The sequence below is a fragment of the Centruroides vittatus genome, unplaced genomic scaffold (assembly GCF_030686945.1).
Source record: "Centruroides vittatus isolate TY-2023 unplaced genomic scaffold, ASM3068694v2 contig_876, whole genome shotgun sequence".
Taxonomy (NCBI): domain Eukaryota; kingdom Metazoa; phylum Arthropoda; class Arachnida; order Scorpiones; family Buthidae; genus Centruroides; species Centruroides vittatus.
In genome coordinates, this window is record NW_027122568.1 from 1,105,338 (window position 1) to 1,119,389 (window position 14,052).

A 14,052-nucleotide genomic window follows, 5' to 3' on the forward strand; every position below is an offset into this window, starting at 1 on the left:
ATTTCGTAATATTTCGTTTATCCGACGCCATTTTAAAAGCGGTTACCTGACGTCATGGGACGTTGGTTATATGAAATATGTGTGTTATAGTTTAGTTACGTAAACGTTAATTAAAGTGACTTATATATTAAATAAGCGAATTTTATGAATTTACCTGCCCCAAAGAAAATATCGTGTACGTATGAACAAATACTTCGTTTATTTTTATTTTTATTTTTATATTTCGTATTATACACCAAGGAATCAAAATATTGTAGTTGTTCTTGTACGGAAATGGTGAAAAGTGATGGGCCTAATGCTCAAAATTTTCTTTTTATAGTCAAGAAACTTGGCAATGAGTTGCGCAACGTTCTTGGCTGTTGTGAAATTTTATTTAGAAAATATCTTTTGGTTTCTAACTACGATATAATAAATAAAATCGTGTGTGGCACTATCTGTAATGTGATTTTGTTATAAAAACAATTTCTGATCTTTCTATCCCGTTTATTAAGATTTTATAAAGTTCCGGAAATTTTTTAAGAGATAAATTTAATAATATATACATTCATACAAGGATCAATAAATAATGGCTTTTTATTTATTCTTTTTTCAAAGCCACATAGATTGATAGTTGTGGATTAAGGTGATATGCGACTCGCGGGTTTGTGTGAGATTCCATGGTGTGATGGTTAGCACTCTGGACTCTGAATTCAGTGATCCGAGTTCAAATCTCGGTTGGGCCTTTTTTTCTCCTTTGCCCCTGTCTTTGTTTGTGCAAATGAAGGCGACAGCGACAGTAGAATTCGGAAAATTTATTTACTTTGAATTTAGAACAGAAACTGTGCTTGGCTGTACGTGTGTGCGAAGCAGAGTTTCTGTTCAAGGCTTCTAAATGTTTCAATAACTTTACTATATCTTTGCCATGGCCTAAAAACGGAATTCAATATGTTGCATACTTCTGACCCAATTATCAGTACAATTTCGAATCAAAAGATATACAAAATATCTTCCAGGCGCTTATGTCACGCTAAAATAGACATTTTCAATCAACCGTACATAAAACAGGAAAGTTCGTGTTAGGAGTGGGATTTGAACCCACTCCCACTATCGTGGACCAGAATGCACAGTCCTGCAATATACAGGAAGAGTCTAGCTTGAGTCTGGCGACCTTAGACCGCTCGGCCATCTTGATGTTATTCTGTGATCACGATGGATGCCTAATCAATGGTGAATGTTTATTTCTCGTTGCGTTCAAGCAGTTTTATGACAGGCCAACGTTTAACTAACTAAACGATGATTCAATTGCAATTGTTTAGATTAGAAATTCTCTCGTACGGAATTTCCAAAGAATTTATAACATGTTTTGTCTCTTACAAGAAATGAAATTTCTCCCTGAGTGATGCCGTCGACGTTTACCTGTGTTAGGCGCGCAGGGTATATGTGTAGACCAGCCATTTTTAAATGCGCGTATTTTTTAATCTATTAATAAATCGGAAAAATAAGCATCAGCAAAGAAAAGAGTTTTTAGCTTTATTTTGTGTCTTAAAATCGTTTACCTACACTAATTTGGCTGAATGTTAGAACATCTTTAATTAAGCAGTATCAGTGAAGGAAGTTTGTGGGACAAAGTGAAGCTCAAAGTCTTTTTCTGTGACGATGCTTATTTTTTCGATTTATTAACATATTGACATTGCTCCATTCAAAACTTCATGTATTTGTTGTCTGTGTAATGTGCACTGTATTCACATATTGAGTCTTACTGTCAATTCAGTTTCCAGTATTATGCCACAACTTTCAAAAGCTTCCTTTATTTACATGTTTTTGATGATCTTTACTTTTTCAAGTAAAGATCAGCAAAAACATGTAAATAAAGGAAACCATAGGAAACTAAAGGAAATAATTTTTGTGTTTCGATAATTGAAATAGCGACTCGCAGCCGAAATCATACACAGTACTTCAGCCTTAGTTTTTATTGTAAAATTAATAAATTTTAAAGGAGGTGTATAGGATAGGTTGTATGATTTTAGGACACTATTTTAATTTTAAAATAAATTCAATATTCTAATGCCAATTATATTAAGAGTTTCAATTAGGCACGCCGTATTAAATTTTACCATTGCTGTTTATCTTTTTTTTTGAAATTTTTCCATAATTATTTATCCTTAGTTTTTTTGAAATTTTTCCATAATTATTTATCCGTAGTAATACATTTTAAAAATTTAATTTAAATTATTTTAATATTAAAATTAATTATTTTAATTTGATAAAAATACTGTCGAATAAATAATTTGATATTATTTTATGAGATTATTTAATAAATGTGTCAAAAGCAAATATTTGACCGTTTGGTGCGCTGAGATCTACGACGTGTCAGTAGAATTGCGGAAAATGGCGACGAAGCATAAGGATGATAGTAAACATCACGCGTCGTCTCTTTTATTACAGCCTCCTCGTTCTGGTTTTTCTTGGGATCCGATGAATAATAGTGCCATATTGATGCCTATTGGCCAGAAAGAAGAATTATTATCAGAAGGTATGAACTCGTCGTCTTCGCTTTAAAATAAGGCCATCGATGATAATACAGACGAATTGCCGTATTTTAATAAAAATTATATCTTCAATAGCCTTATTTTAGTGAAAACTTTTAAAATTGATAACCTTATTATCTTGTGTTATTAATTATAAACAAAAAGGAGAAAATATTACATTTACATAATGCTTAAATGTTTGAGAGTCAGAATCGTAAGAAGTATCTCACACAGTTCAAAAACAAAAATTGGCAATTCTAACAAACGATAAAGGGTGCTATGTAAATTTAAAATTGCAAATGGCAAGTTTGTGTACAATTTACATTGACATTAAATGATGTCTTATGTAAATTGTATTAATCAGATTTTAAGAAAGAAATCCAGTGAATATTATTATTATTGGATTGTGATTGCAGTTTCTAGCATTTATAATAATAAAAAAAATAAATTTATTTGACATATAAATGAATACATCATCAAAGGGGAAAGATAAAACAAAAATTCTTTTAGCTCAAAACATTAATTTCTTTAACAACTTGTTAAATTTTAACAGATCCAAAAAGTTCGAATAAGAATTACCAGACAACATTCCTATGTACAGTACTTGCTGTACATGTTATTTCCACATTTACAGAACATGTGATAGCACTAGTCACTGTAGCTACATAATAGAGTCCGAGCGCAAGTTACTTGCGCGCCGCCCTGGTGGCAAATATTTACATAACATATAGGAGTTCGCTAAAGAATGCATATGCGTTATATCTGAGACATTTTGAAAATCGTACCTAGTTCAGTAAATCGCTTATTGTTTTTTAATTTGTATTTGAGTTATAATATTAAAAATGGGTAAATCAAATGTAAATTGTTGTGTTTGGACGTTCTAATACACTAGCAAACACGCAACATGTAACGCCGAAAGTTTCATTTTATTGTTTTCTGGCAGGTCTACACTTTAAACAGAAGTGCCAAATTTGGATAAATTTTGCTAAAAGACAAAAGGAAGAAATACAAAATTTATTGTTAATTTTTAAAAAATTGACACGAATAATTTTATAAAAATATTCTTGTAAATTTAGTAAAAACGGATCACAGGGACTACCCTCTAAATCAGCGCAGATATGCAGTATGCATTTTATAGATGGGGAAAAAAGTGAAGATCCAAGATGTCCAAATTATAATCCAACAATCTATCCCGAAAAAAGAAGCAATGAAGAAAATTGTCGACACGAACAGTCAATGAAGAGATATAAACACCTAATGAACAGAAGGAATATTTTATTTGAAGAAGCAGGAAGACACCTTTGATGTAGCAATTGAAAACAATTTTTTAGACCCTAAACAAAAACAAAAACGTGATTTTGGAACTCAAACAGAGGTTACAAACGAACGGTTTGGAGACTTACAAATTTTTTATTTGCATGACTAGTAACAATGTTTCTGAAACTCAAGTTTCCCATATTAAAACGATTTCAAAAGAATGTGGAGAAAATCATAGGTCATGTCATTTTAGTGGTGTAGCAAATTTTCACGATGATCAATCTTTAAAAGATCTAATATCAGTAGGATTCAATGTTTTCAATTTACTTTTAGACACGCTTCCAAACAGTCCTGTTAGAATTTATGAATTGTCTTGGGAAAATAAATTACTAATTTTTCTAATGAAGTTAAAGTTGGGTTTGTGCTATTCGGCATTAGGTGCATTGTTTGGAATTCATAGAACCACCATTAAAACATAGTTTTTACAAATTTTAGAAATTATTTTTGTTGCAACACGAGATTGGATTATTTGGCCAACAAAATTATCTATTAAGGCTACATTACCTCAATCATTTAAAGAAAATTATCCCGAAACAAGAGTAATCATCGATTGTACAGAAATTAAAACTGAGAAGCCATCATCAGTTCAACATCAAATTCAGTTTTATTCCTACTATAAATCTGCTTATACTGTAAATATTTAATTGGAATTGCCCCATCAGGACATAACTTTTCTTTCTAGTGGGTATTGAGGAAGAAGTACAGATTCGTTTATAACAAATGATTGTGATATTTTACAAAAACTGGAGGAGGGAGATATTGTTATAGCTGGTAGAGGGTTTCCTCAAATTAAATTGGGTGTCAAAAATAAAAATTCTATTTTAATTATGCCTTCTTTTTCAAAACCGAATCAAAATCAGTTTAGTGCTAATGAAATGGACGAAACATACAAAATTGCTCGTGTAAGAATTCACGTTGAGAGAACCATTGGTAGAATTAAAATTTTTGAAATATTGAACTGTAGATTACCCATTTCACTTCTTCCATATGTAGATAAAATAATGTTTGTTTGTGCAGTATTAGTAAATCTGCAGCCACCAATTATAAATGAGTGAAATTTTTTTATTGTGAAAACACTGAAACTTAATACTATTTACAATTGCAGGTAAATAATAATTAAAGTAGAACATTTGCATCTTCTCTAATAGTGAATAAATGAACGTCTCATTTTTTTCCACTTTAAGTATTACATTTTGTACAGTACATCATTATAGATAAATAAATAAGAAAATTGAATATTTGTTACATATAAAGCTAATTGGATTTGTGTATAACATATGCTATTTTCTTTTAAATAAAGTTTAGAACTTTTAAATTCTAAATATTTTACAAATATCTCATTTGTCTCGAAATCAACAATTTTTTAAAAAATCTTTACACGTGTAAGGGCGTTTAATTTCGAGTAAGCTAAACTAAAACTAAAAGCTAAATTAAAAAACAATAAGCGATTTACTGAACTAGGTACGGTTTTCGAAATGTCTCAGATATAACGCATATGCACTCTTTAGCGAACTCCTATGTGTTATGTAAATATTTGCCACCAGGGCGGCGCGCGAGTAACTTGCGCTCGGACTCTATTGATTACAAATTATACACACCAAAGAACCACTTCTTGACATAACACAATTTAGCCTCAACCTTGCTATTTATTTTTTTGCTACAATAGAGAGTCTATCATCTCATAGTCTGCTATGCCAAAATCAGGCTTTACCTTACTATAATAGTGTAACAACCCAGAATTATTCAACACATTCGTTGTCTCTTGTAGCTCAATTCTATACATCTCAAAACTATGGATGGTATTTGTTCTTCCCATCTATCAATTTGTTTCTCAATAACCATATCAGCAAATCCCAGTCACTCCAGCCAGTGTTTGAAATTTAACCACCATGAATTACTGTCCACTTTTATCCACATTCTTTCCATACTGATTCTGGGTAGCCTGTCCTAGGTAATTCCAGTATTCTTACATAGTACTTTAGAACTGCTTTTATAAAAAAGATTTTCAACGGTATCCATCTAGTTTCCCATAAAACAGCAACGTTTGATGCGTGAAATCTGAGGCATTTTCTTCAAAAAATCTCTATGAACTAACTCAAAGTTATTAACATTGGCCAAATACCATACCTGAGTGCCATAAGACATAACGGATTTAACTGTTGAATCAAATAACCTGAAATGTGGAGAATACGAAGTTAACTCTGATATATTAAAAATTTTACATAATTTTGCCAAAGCACCTTTAGCTTTCCTCGCAGTAATCTTGAAGTGATCTTTCATATTAAGATTATATTTAAACCAAATACCCAGACACTTGTATTTTTTGACTATTTCAATTACTTCTTTAACTAAAAATCATTTAAGTTTGCCTGATCTTTTAATATCATTTTGAAAGATCATTATCTTAGTTTTTTTAATATTAATTTGCAAGTCCATATCAATTGAAAATCTCAGCAGACTATCAATTGCCAACTGCAATTCTAGTGAGCTGTCAGCCACAATCGCCACATCATCTGCGTACAACAGAACCTTAATGTAAGTATTATTTCCTAACCATAAACCATTAAATTTTGAAATTTCATTCAATCTGTTTACCAGACCATCAATATATAAAGAAAACGGTAATGACTCAACGGACATCCTTGCCAAACTCCTTTGTTACAGTAGAAGGATTCTGAAGAAATTCCATTAACCAACATAAATGCTCACGTATTCATGTACATTGATCTTATTAGATTTACTATTTCGTAACTTAACATTAAATCAGAAAGTCTCCTCCAAAATTTCAGATGATTTACTGAGTCAAATGCAGCCCTAAAATCCACAAAACAAGTATACACTTTTTGCAAGCCTTTCTTTTAACAAATTCCTCAAAACAAATATATGGTCCACTGTAGAATACGCTTTGTGGAAACCAACTTGAATTTCTGACAAGATTTGTTCACTCTCTACCCATAACAACAGCTTTTTACATAGGATCATTAAGACAATTTTACTAACAGTGTTCAACAGTGCTATTCCTCTATAGTTACTTTTATTGTTTACATTTCCTGATTTGAAAATGGGAAAAATTCTTGGCATTTTTCAGCTGTCAGAGTAAATTCTGGTTACCAAAACTTTGTTAAAAATGTTCAACAGTTTCTGCCATAGTTGCTCGTCTGCCAGCTTCCAATGTTCCATCGGAATACTGTCTGGGCCAGCTGCTTTACTTGACCTTGCCTCTCTCAAATCAGAACCTAGTTCTTCATGAGAAATATCCATATCTAGATAACTTACAGATATCGTTTTTAAACAAACAATTTCATTAACTAGATTATCACTGAACAATAAACTTTTGAAATGCATAAACAAATCACTTTTAATCTCCTCCAAAATGCAGAATTTACTCCTACCTTTCAGTTTATGGATACACTACCAGAACATTTGACTAGACTTACAGTTTGAAAGGAGTTGATTAAAACTAGTCAGATATTCCTGTTTTTTACTTTTACAAAGTGCTCTGAAATTTTGCTTTAGTAACAGATATTCTTCTTATCTCCAGTCCTTTCCAAGTCTCTGCCATTTCCTCAGCTTATTTTTCAAATTAACCTTTTGTTCCAAACACTCATTGCCAAACCACCCTGAATTATATCTAGAGAAGCACTTAATCCTTTTTTCACTGTCTCTAAATTTCTCCACTATACTGGACACCATGATAGTAAGTTCATTTAATTCACTTGTTCTATCATCAAATTGCCTGTCCCAACAAATACCTTGTATTTCACTTACAAACACCTCCTGCCATTCCTTCTTCCAATGACTATTAAACTATATCAGTTGTCTTGCATAGCTCTTTTTTTTTTTTTTTTTTTTTATCAGCCCTTTGGCAGAAATTTCTAGATGTAGCATCATATGATCAGATTCAATACAGTCATCTATACTAAAATGCTTTAAATTCTCAGCTGCCAAACTGTTTATACACAAATATTCAATTACACTTTTACTCAAATGTGAGATAAAAGTACAGTAGTGAACCGAAAATCGGAATCAATTGGGGACTGGGGTTGTTCAGATTAGGGATTTGTTCCGATTACGGTTTATGTACGAAAAAATATATTAACCTGTTCGATGTTCAAATTTTTCTCCGTTGCGTGTCGCTTCGTGTTGAATTTTTGTCGATTTTAAGCCTAACGAAAATTTTTATAATAATAATCGAGGCTATCTTATCGTTAAAAATTATTTCTGCATTTTGTACAAACAAAATAAATATATTGAAGAATATAAAAACATGAAAATTATACTTTAGAAGTAAATTTAGTATCAAAAACGTTCGATTCAGCACGACACAGTCCGACTGAAAATCGTGCCGATTACCAGCGATTCTGATTACCGGGGTGCCAATTTACGAGTCTCTACTGTACATCTTCCTTAACTCGACCATTCACAATCATCAGACCTTTTGCTTGGCATAATTCTACTAATTTCAATCCAATCTTGTTGAAACATTTGTCTTCTGAATTCTGGTAAACATTATAATCCAACAAGGGGAAAACACTATCTCCCCACTCCATTTCATTTTCAAAGTTCCAATTCTATCATTAAAGTCACCTAATAAATATATCTCCTCATTTTGAAAAGAATCAGACAATGTTTCAAATAACTTATAACATTTAATGTAAACTTCTATTCTAATATAAACAAAAATAAACTTATTGTCATTTAATTGTATTTCTTTGTTAGTCCAACTTAGCATTCAACACTACTATTGACAAAGTAGGATACAATTTATTAGTACAATGTAATAATAATTGAATTTCTAGACAAGCATTCTTATACTACATTTATACTAGGAAAGTTAAACCCATTCATAAATAATTGTTACTTTAAACAAGTTTAACTACTATACTGTTCACAATAATTATGTTGAACTTATATAAATAATTTCCTTTCACATTACATGATAACATTTGTTATTGAATCAAACAGCAATACAGTCTGTTTCAAAATTATAAGCACACCAAACTTTTTTCAATAACAAAAACATTAACAATAGTAATGTATTTATTACATTAGTATGTTGTTTACAATATCAATCAACTAGTGACAGCATGACTTGTTCAAATGTATCCATATGCATGTTCAACATGCTGTCACAGCGAGTATTATAGAAGAAGATCAAATTACAAAGAGCACGTACACATCAAGTTGGAACTTGTAAATTGCTCATGTATGTACACATCATACATGCATGTTCATACCTGTCACTATAAATGCAGTGACATAAAATAATAGGAATAGTTGTATTACATTTTTTATACTGTCAATATTTTCTTAATGTATAAAATTAGAGCAATGTGATTATGTAATATTTAAAAGAATTTACATTTATAATTACAGTCAAAATTCAATTAGTAATAGTAAGGCTTACTGTTGTTATTCCTTTGGGAGGGGGGTTGCAAAATATTAATTTTATTTATATTTACTATTTGGGAGGTCGCGGAGCTAAGAAGTTTGAGAATTGCTGCTGTATACTTTAATCTCTGGATTACTTAATGTTCATTGTTTAGGAAACAATGACTGTACATGTACAACACAGATGCAAACACTTCACACTTAACTAACTATTAATTTTTTTTTTTCCAGTGCTTATAGATTGTTTTCATTTAATGACCTGAAAGAGAAATACATAAACTAAAAAAAAAAAAACAGTATTTATAATACAAGAAAATTCAAATTTTGCTTTTTGGACCTTTTTGGAATTTTTTCTTCTGAATCTTTTTGATCTATGGTTGGTTGAATCACCCTAATAAGGCAGTGGCTGTGTGTGTGCTACAAATTTATTTAATGATGATGCTATGTCGCATTTTCACCAAATTTTGAAGCATTGGCAAAAACAAATGTCTCTAGACAGCTTTCTAGTAAAGAAGAATTAGGTACTGTATGTACTGTATCATAAATAATAAACTAATTATCTTGTTTCTTGCACAGACACAATGTAGTGACGAACTTAAACGCAGCAAATTTTTCATCTTTTATTCAGTTAGCTAACTGAATAAAAGATGAAAAATTTGCCTAGTGTTTAAGTTCGTCACCAAATTGTGTCTGTGCAAGAAAGAAAATATAAAACATGGTGTCACTAGAGAAAAAACTAATTATTTTGATGTTTTTTGTTTTCTGCAAATTGAATTTGCACTCCAGGTTGGTTCATTCCGTGCTGGAAGAAAAGATGATAATTCATGCTCTTTAACAATGTATATTGTATAATTTTCTTTGAATAACCGTTATATGTAAAATATTTGAGTATTTTTTTTTGGCATGGAATGCATTATTGTATTTTACATTAATTTATATGGGAAAAATTGTTTTGCTTAACAAGTGTTTTGCATTACGAGTAAGATTCTGGAATGAATTATGCTTGTTAAGTGAGGTTCCACTGTATATGTTAATTAATTTATATAACAATTAACAAAACTAAACATAATAATAAACAATGCTTTTAGCCCACGACTATAAATTGGATAGAGTTAGATAACCTAAATAAATAGGACTTAACAATTGGAGGGCTTATCACACCAAGGCCGACAGAAAGAAGGACTAGATCTTTAATAAAAAAGTTAGTCTTTAATAATCATATTCAAATTTAGGTAAGTATGCATTTCGGGTACAGGACCCCTCATCAGCTTACAAACATATGGCACAAACATAATAATTATAACACCAATAGTTAACCAATACAAATTCTTGGTGTTATAATTATTATGTTTGTGCCATGTGTTTGTAAGCTGATGAGGGGTCCTGTACCCGAAATGCATACTTACCTAAATTTGAATATGATTGTTAAAGACTAACTTTTTATTAAAGATCTAGTCCTTCTTTCTGTCGGCCTTGGTGTGATAAGCCCTCCAATTGTTAAGTCCTATTTATTTAGTTATCTAACTCTATCCAATTCAAAACTAAACATATTTACATAAAATTATGTTTAACATTCAGCTGACATAATAGTAGAATTATGTCTTTATCACTTGCCTTTTCTTTGAGAGAGTATAAATAAATAAAACATAAAAATGCTTTGTTTATTTATACTCTGTGAAAAGAAAAAGAACTAACATCAGATTTGGTATTTAGCTAAATAAAATGACAGTTGACACACTTATTTATTAAATTATATTATTAATTTCTGAAATGGTATGTAATACACATTAATAAATTATTTTTTAAAATTAAGAAAATAATTCATTTTTAATTGAATATTACAAAATATATTTTCAGATGGTGCTGAAATAGATAGTTTTGTTAATCAGAGTTATAATACCACCTCTTCTATTACTTCATCAAAATCAGATATATCTCTTCAACAGCCAACATTAAATTCCCCTCAACAAAAGGAATCTTATATTGTTGAACCACCTTTATTTCCAAATGCTCCAAGTGCTCAAATGAATTTTCCTTTAAATTCTGCAAATCAACCACCACCTGATTATAATATGCCTCCACCTGTTGTTTCTACTACAGAAGTTCAGTATGCTGCAACTAGTACATATTTTTCTAACATACCTGTTCAGGCAACTCAGCCATCTATACCTTCCTCCATTTCTTTTGATAATATTCCCAGTTCACCACCAACAGGACCACCAGTAGGAGGTAAGTTTAAATGAAGTTCTAGAGAACAAATGTAAAAATTTTTAATTAAAATTATGTGTAAATATCAACTTCCTGAAACCCAATGTATTGATACTAAGCCAAATGATCACTGTAATTAATTGAGCTATTAATATGCTATATTTAATAATTAGAAATTAAATAATTTGGTACAGGGGTAGACGTTAAGGCACCATCTTTTTTCTTCCAAGACATTCTAAATTATTTAATAAATTATTAAATTACAGTGGACCCTCGTTATAGTGCTGCTCGCTATACCACGCACTTGGTTATAGCACGGGCGATGTTTGTGACACGATAAGCTCAAACACATTTATACAGGTCCATGCGGCGTTAGTGAGTAGCGCATTTTATTGTTACTGCGTATTGAGTAATTGTGTATGTATTCAGTTCCTGCATGTATTTTGAATAGTGTTTAATTATTGTATGCATGATGAGTAAAAGAAAAGCTTAACATTATTGCTAAAGTAAAGAGTGGAGTTTCGAAAGCAGACATAAGAAGAGAATACGGCATACCTGAAGAAACTGTAAGGGATTGGATGACAGAGGAGACAAAACTGAAATCATTTGTTGATAAGCTTGACCAAGATACTGGGCTTACTCAAAAAAAGACAAGACTTGGAAAAAATCAAACTGTTGATGATTGCCTCTATGCATGGCTTGCGCAAAAAAGAAGTGAAGATAGTCCCGTATCTGGAACTGCTTTAAAGTTGCAGGCTGAAAAATTCCATGTAAGCTTAAAAGCAGAAGGAGATTTTAAGGCTTCTGTTGGTTGGTCGTGGCGTTGGCAAAAACGACATTGCATTTTCCAAATTTCCATTTTTGGTGAAGCAAAGACTAGTGACATTGAAGGTGCTGCAGAATTTTCCAAACAATTCACAATTTCCATTAAGAAAGAAGGGTATACTGATGCACAAGTTTATAACTGTGATGAGACTGCATTATATTACAGAATGTTGCCAAGTAAAACCTTAGATCTAAAAAGTAACTCACAAAAGGCAGGATTAAAACTAAGCAAGGAAAGGATAACTGCTTTATTTTGTGTAAATAAAGCTGGTAATCACAAGTTGCTGCCACTCATTATAGGTAAAAGTCAAAACCCACAATGTTTCAAGTCAATCAATGTAAAATCTCTGCCAGTTGTTTATAAAAACAGCATAAACGCTTGGCTGGCTTCTAACATATTTCATGACTGGTTTCACAATTCCTTTGTTCCCTCAATGCGAAAATTTCTGAGAGGATTGAGTCAAGATCCAAAAGCTTTGCTTCTCTTAGATAATTGCCCAGCTCATCCACCGGCTGATAACTTTCTGTCTGACGATGGTAAAATAAAAGTAATGTATCTTCCAAAAAATACTGCTGCTCTTATACAACACTTAGATCAAGGTGCTTAGATCATTAGTGCTCTCAAAACAAGTTACCAAAGAAAAATGAAGAAGTCATTATTAGCATCAGACATTAACGTCAACATATTTAAAAAAAAAAAAAATGGATCTCAAAGATGTATCCTACAGTATTGGACTTGCCTGGCAGGCAATCACATCAGAGACAATTAGAAACTGTTGGAAAAAATTAAATGAATCTGATAATCAAGTTGATCTTGACCAAACCACAACACATTCAGATTCAGCTTCAGATAATATCTTTGCTGAGGCTGAAATTTCTCATATAATATTGAATGAGCCAGAAATAACTAATGATTCTTTGACTGATTGGTTAGATGTGGATGCTAGAGAAGATATTTGTCAGAATATGACTGATGAAATGATTATCGAATCCATTTGCGGTGATGAAGATTGTCAAGAAGAAACAGATGATGATGAAGAAAGTGCTGTTGGGATAGCTGATATACCACCAACAACCAAAGTAGCAATAACAAACATGGAAACTGTTATAAAATGGGCTGAATCACAAGAAAATATTAACAGTGACAGATTGTTGCAATTAGCATTTTTCAAAAGGGAAATGATACAGAAGTTATCAAAAAGCAAACAAACAAAAATTACTCACTTTTTTAAGAGATGTTTTGTAATTAAAATGATGTCGAATACATAGATTTTAGTCAAGTGATAGATAGTGTTTGTTTTTACATACAGTACTGTATTTTCAAGCTTACCTTATGTACGTAAATAAAATAACACATATACAGTATGTACTTATTAAGGTGTATAACTACGTTATGTGAATTTTAATAAAATAATAAATAAATTGGTATTTTATTAAAATACATAATATGTGTGTAGTTGATGGGATGTTTCAGTATATAGCTCAAATCGTTCTGAGTAAATTTATTGTGTCACCACTGCGCTGCTTGGTATAATGCGAGTATTGTTTCCCACCCGACATGCACGTTATGTCGGGGATCCACTGTATTATAATTATTAATTTACATTAGAGATGGTACCTAATGTCTACCTCTAGTGTCAAATTACTTAGTTTATAATTATTAAATATAGCATATTAATAGCCTGATTAATTACGGAATCACTTGGCTTAAAATTATCTAATTTTGCAAAAATGTAAATGCATTAAACAAGTCTTTATTTTGCTTAAAATTAATTTTTTAAATTAAAATTTGTAAATAATTGTC

At 31.1% G+C, this 14,052-nt stretch overlaps 1 protein-coding gene across 1 annotated transcript in view; it reads left to right on the forward strand.

Moving 5' to 3' along the window:
• The first annotated feature begins 2,324 nt into the window (after positions 1 to 2,324).
• PAPLA1 (Phosphatidic Acid Phospholipase A1) overlaps positions 2,325 to 14,052 on the forward strand; it is a 51,527-nt gene continuing 39,799 nt past the window's right edge. The window contains exons 1-2 of the mRNA XM_067279756.1: positions 2,325 to 2,512; positions 11,073 to 11,444. Of these exons, the coding sequence (XP_067135857.1) occupies positions 2,368 to 2,512; positions 11,073 to 11,444 (517 nt within the window). The 5' untranslated portion in view covers positions 2,325 to 2,367. The remainder of the gene's footprint in view (positions 2,513 to 11,072; positions 11,445 to 14,052) is intronic.